The following is a 6,175-nucleotide window of genomic DNA, read 5'->3' on the forward strand; positions in this document are numbered from 1 at the left end:
GTGAAACTTGTGCAATAATTGATTCTTAATTTTTTATTAATGATGGTAGTTTTTGTAGCAATTATAATTAATGTTTAACTTCACCAAAAGAAGCAGTGATTCAATAACAAAATTATTTCTTGAATTTTAGTGATAAAAAAAATGTGAGATTGTGAGCTCCCCTCAGGTAAGTAAGTCTCTTGTACGGCACGGATATGCTTGGGTTAACAACGGTGATTGTCTTATTTTACTGTCGGTAGATGGCAGCCTAAATTAACGTTACTTCTTCGGTCAACTATTTCCAAAGTAGATTTGCAAAAAGACAAAAAGACGTTACTAAAATCAAACTAATAAAAGACTCGTGTTTTTGTTATTGAGCATCGCTTTCCTGCCACTTTAGACTAATCGGGACAAACAATGAAATAAAATACCAAGAACATTTTAAAGAATCCTTTATTATGAAACACGACCAATAGAAGAAAAGGTCCTTAACATGTCTGAAGAATTGGTTTCTTGAAGAAGAAGAAGAGAAAGACAGAAGTGAAAGAATCTGTGAAGAAAAAATATAACAATGAACATTCAATAAAAATATGGACTAGTGGAGACGTTAAAAGGCTTCAGCCATATTCAAAACTATCGCTAATCCTTAAGTTATTAATGCACACTTAAATCACTAATAAGCAGATTAATATGAGCTAAACTTCGTCAAAGACTGGTCAGCGTAACGCACTGGGAAGCCAAAGGTCCCAAGTTAGATCAATTGATTGATTTTTGTAGTACTGGCACATCAGTGCTTAGGCTATATTACCTGTCACACAATACGGGGTTAATCCCTTTAACTGAAATGACTACAGGGTGTCTACCAGACATTAAAAAGTCAAGTAATCAGCAGGTAGGTCAAGAAAGAGTCAAGAAATTATGCTTTTGGTCAAGAATTTTTGCTATTTTTAACATTGAATTTACATTGTTATATACCTGTACTGAGATTTGATAATATTGAATATTTGGAAATCTAAAATTGTATTGTCATAATTAAGATTTGTTCACTTTGTTTCTTATGAATTACATTCTTGAATGCGTGAAGTTCTGTAAAAATATTAAATTAAGTACTGTGGGCATTCCCCATCCAGAATGAAGTGTGAAGCATTAATTTTTACATGCATTAATAATTAAAGCAAGTCTAAATCTCATGTTCATGTACAGCTTCAGTTTTCATCTTTACCGGCCTTGTCGTAGTGGTTAATCATTGAATAAAACTATCTATTTTCTTAATGTTGCAACTGCACCTAAGTAGCGGAGAGGGGCAATAAAATAGATTTTAAGAAATAAGTGGAAAATAAAGTCAAGAAAAGGTCAAATTCAAGAATTTTGGATTTGTTATATTGACAAAAACCCTGTGACAGGCCACTGACAAGTAAATAAAATATGCCTTAACTTCCTTAACTCAATTTTTTAAACTAATGCATTCATTCATTATTTAACAAGGACTAAAGTAAACTGTCTCTCAGGATTCCTTAGGCTAAAAACTGAAGCTGTAAAGCGGCGCTCAGCACACATGAGGAAAAGCACTGGACAATAAGATAAGGAAATATCCTAACCAGTGGCAGCGATTAGGGGGGCGAGGGGGGCATGCCCTTACACTATGCTAAATCTTATCTACAAAGGAGAATATACTGTCTTTGCCCCCCTAGTTTTGGTACCTTGCCCCCACCCCCCGGTTTTGGGACCCAATCGCCGCCACTGATCCTAGCCGTGGGTCCAGGCACCAGAGCCTCGTTAGCCTGCAAGAATCAGTTACAGGAGTGTTTGTTGTACGTGGAAATGAGGTTGACTTTCGGGTGTCGTACCTGAATGTCTTCCCTCATATCCCACCAGGTTAGAAAATCTGGTCACGGCACGACTGGGCATTGTGCTTGTTCCATCATCCAATTTAACTCATCGTCGCGGTCAAACCAAAGTGATGTAACAAAAATTGAAATAAATAAAAGGAAGAATACGAGCTAAAATAACAAAAGTTAATCTCTAATGTTAAATAATAACTTAAGATATCATGACAAACTAAAACTTCGATTTTGATTGCAAGGAATGCAATTGAATGGATGAAAAGATCAAATATAGATCACATAAACTATAAACCTTCGCAAAGTAATCCAAATAAATCAAAATGCATTATTTTCCTTAAACTATATATAATAATTATTTGAAAAAGGAACAAGCATTAAAGCAAAAATCTGTCCCGTAGTTCTCAGCTTTATAATTTCATAAAACTGCGACATCTATAGCTCTTTGATATAATTCTGTTCACTTACAAGAAAAAAGGAAAGCTAAAACAATATCTCCCCTGATGTAAGCCTAATGTAGTCTGCAAATTATTGAAGTCCTTTTCGTCTAAAATATGGACACGAAGTACAAAATAAAATGTTATATTTAATATGTTATATTCTTGTTTCCTAACTTGTATCGTACCTATGTGTACGATATACTGGGTACTTACAAGGTATGTTGATCTGCTCACAAGATGGCGATATCAGCACAGTTGTAGTATATCTCTTGCGGTCCACAACCTACTGCCCAAGTTCCATCGTCACATTGGCCGTAGAAAGTACCTTTAATTAATCCAGCAAACGACAATCACTTTAAGATTATTACCTGTACATAAAACCGTTATCAATTTTACGAAACAACTTTTTCTTAGTATTTGGTTGTTCGGTTCCGTGGTCACAACCGCCACCCTCGATTTCGAGCACATTTCAAATATTTTCGTCCCAACTGAAGTTTCTTCTAAGAAAGGGAGTTTTTTACATTTTTATAACATTAAAATTACTTACGTACTTACTAACATGCGTTTAAAAGGGACTCTATAGAGAAACGCGCGTTGCCGGAGCGGAGCGGGTGCGGGGCCGCGGTAACGGTAGTGGGCAGTAGGTTTAAAATCCATTATCATTGTAAATTCATATTTGTAAACGGATTTTATACAGATTTGTATTCAACGAAGTAAAGATGTACGCGGAACGTAGGAACAGGGTACACAGCGATGTCCGTTGAACCGTTGAAGCTGCGAGTCAGTGCATGCGGGTGTTGCGGTGCGGTCTTTTCTGACAAAATTTTAAAAATCCGAAAATTACGAATTGTGTTTAAAACCTTTCTGCTTGAACCGATCACGATCGAACCACCCATTTTTTATTTATGAAATTTCAAAGAGCGATCGTTTACAAAACTAAAACAAACGGTACTTTTTTTTGTTCTCAGGACGATAAAAAAAATAGAAGGAATACTCGAAAGAAAATTGTTTAACATGAAGAATTGAATAAGCTAATTTTGATGTAACTTTTTATTATGTAGGTCTACTCGTTAATTTTTAATTAAACTCGAGTATCTATAATTTTTATTCCAAAAGTAGGCGTTTTTACCATACTATTAAGGTGTAACCTGAAATTTTAGACTGGTTGTCTAAATACGGTTCTCTTTTCGGATGTGAAGACAAATTTTGCAACAGTATATAGAGTAACCCAGGATGGTAGAGAACCAAAATATGACGCTGAATGTCTACATCTCAAAATCAGCAATGTGCCTTCCTCTACATATGTTGTCTATACACATAAGCTACATAGAGATTACGTTATCTTATAGTTTACATAATATACCTTCATAAAGAAGACTACAATAGAAGTAATTCATGACTCTTCCTTAAAAAAAGAAGTGCTTTTTTAATTAAATACGTTCGTATTGAGCAGAAAACAATTTTAATTACACCACAAATCTGATATTATCTTTTAGGCACCATCTGGTGGGAAAATGTATAAGTCAGCCAAAAAAACAAAAACTAGCGGCTAGTGACAACCTTAGCAACTTGGGAGATATATGCTAGAGGGAGATTATTTCCATAACATCTTTGGCTGTTATGCATTTGAAGCTTCGGAAGGAGTCACAACTCTCGAAGCAGCCAATCAACGAAGCGAGCCGCTGACGTCATCTCAACCCAGAACCTATCGCTAAGCCCCCCGCTCAGTATCTACACGCCCACTAGGCTCGCTAAACAGACTCGCATAGTCCGCTGGAGATGTTCCGAAAGTAATTCGACTCTAACAGCAACAAACTTCACCTGCCTAACCTATTCACGAAGGCATGCAATAGCGGAAATAAGCATGTAAATAGGTTAGGCAGGTTAAGTTTTGATTATTTAAGCTCTTATAAGCATACATGGATTAAGTTAGGAAGGTCAGGTTTGGTGCAGTTAGCATGTATTTCCAAGTTGCTAAGGCAGCTCGTAAAAAAAGGTGTTAGTCATGATACAAAAGTAAATTCACGTTATTCAAATACATAGGGCCTCCCCGATGGCGCAGTGGTAGCGTCCTCGGCTTGTAATCAAGGGGTCCCCGGTTCGATACCCGGTGGAGGCACATGGTGGTTCGGATCCCACTTTAAACTGTAGGTCCAGTCCCGATAAGCCATTCTGTGCATAAAGTGGACTTAAAACAACAATTCAATTCAAGGGTTGACACTTGAAAAGCTCTTACCTGTTCTCCAGTACCACTGCAAGACACAGTGGGAGCACGTTAGTCCCTCCGGCAACTTGACCTCCACGGTGTAGCTCTGTCCGGAGCTGTCCGGGACGTGGAACTGTGTCCCGGAACCGTCGGCCAGTTCCAGCAGGTGCTGATCGAAGCAGGACTGATCTTCCAGCTGATCTGGTGCGCTCAGGGGGCACACGCGGAATTCGTAGTAGCCCACGTGGTTAGCTTGGATGGTAAGCGTCACGGGAGCCACTTGTCCTTCCTTGTACTCTTTGGCTATCATCCCCACGCCGTACTTCCCCCCGTTCTCGTTGGGTCGGGGTTGGGGTAGATTGTAAGGGTCGCCACATACTCCGCATTTGCCGTCGTTGGACTGCAAGAGAGAAGACGTACACAAATTTTTATTACTCTGTACTAGAGTTGATGAGCGATATATTTATGGGTGACAATGTATAGTTTTAACTCTTTGGGGATGTATTCGATTAAAATCATGTGCAATGGCAGGTAAACGTCTCACCTTAGACGTCAGTATGATCTCGGTGCGATACTTACGCATTAGAGACTGTTAATGCTTTCTCTCCGAAATCTCGAAAAGGAGGAAATGGGGTACAAGCATTCATTATTTTTTTTACTGGTTAAAGGTACGTCGAAAAAACCTTCACCATTGCATTTCTTGTGAAATTCTAGCCTGATTTGATATATCACAACACCCTCTTTCCATTTGAAAAAATTGAAATGAATTCAATATGGCGGCCAACAATATGGCGGACGTCCGCTAGAAACACGCCAATATGGTTCCCGCTAGGCTTAACCTGTTTCTATCATGACCATTTGTAACAAGTCTAACTCCTTTACATTTTATATGGGATGTTAAGGGACTTTTGAATCACCCTGTATTTGGTTCCGTAACAGGATCGAAACCTTTTATCTTGCACAATTTAAATTCGGTACAAGTTGCGTATTGTTTAATTTCAATACCGCACTTGGACCGTTCACTTCCGGACCGGAATTGAATTTATTTATAATTCCTAGACCTTTTACAGCCCTGCGTGATAGTCTCTTCGTGTCGAGTAAACTTGAACGCCCATAGTACGTGCGAAGGCTAAAAATAGACGTAGATGTGAAACCAGTGCCAGAAAAGCTTGCAAGGTCTCTCTTACCCCGAATCCACCGCAGTTGAGTCCATTGTCGTTGTAGTTGGGAGGAGTGTCAAAGCCGAAGCGCCACATGGACGAACGCATTGCAGGATCCGACATGTAGCCATGCCCCATCGCTTGGTGCAGAAGCACCAACGAGCTGAACAGGTGTAGGATTCCAAAGCTGACCATCTTGACGCAACGGCAATGCAGTACAAGCCTCACAATTACGACTCTAGCATTTATAGAGCAGTGATTTCTTCCCTGATAATCCAGGTACAACAGATAAGATCTGCCACACTGTTTTCGAGTTATTGTTCAAGAGGAGATTGTTATCAGCATGGTTCTTCTGTGAGGGCAAGCACGTGTTACCTACTACTAGAGGGCTCTGTTGTGTTGACATCGGAGTTTTCAATTGTATTCCTTATTGGCTACTGATAAACGTTTACACTTTGTCAATTAAAGTTTTATTTTTAGCACGAACTGACCTCAAGAGTCGTAATTAGTTATCAATCAACAGTTTTTATATCACCACGATGCTGGTAA

At 38.8% G+C, this 6,175-nt stretch overlaps 1 protein-coding gene across 1 annotated transcript; it reads right to left on the minus strand.

The window, feature by feature from the left end:
- Nucleotides 1-420: 420 nt before the first annotated feature.
- LOC145999906 (uncharacterized) lies at nt 421-5,862 on the minus strand. The gene is made up of 4 exons (XM_083137183.1): nt 5,654-5,862; nt 4,497-4,866; nt 2,474-2,585; nt 421-529 (listed from the first exon to the last, which is right to left on the minus strand). The coding sequence occupies exons 1-3, from the start codon at nt 5,819-5,821 to the stop codon at nt 2,491-2,493; spliced, it is 633 nt and encodes a 210-aa protein (XP_082993309.1). The 5' UTR covers nt 5,822-5,862; the 3' UTR covers nt 421-529; nt 2,474-2,490.
- Nucleotides 5,863-6,175: the final 313 nt, after the last annotated feature.

The sequence above is a fragment of the Lepisma saccharinum genome, chromosome 16 (assembly GCF_977018435.1).
Source record: "Lepisma saccharinum chromosome 16, izLepSacc3.1, whole genome shotgun sequence".
In the NCBI taxonomy this organism is placed as follows: Eukaryota; Metazoa; Arthropoda; class Insecta; order Zygentoma; family Lepismatidae; genus Lepisma; species Lepisma saccharinum.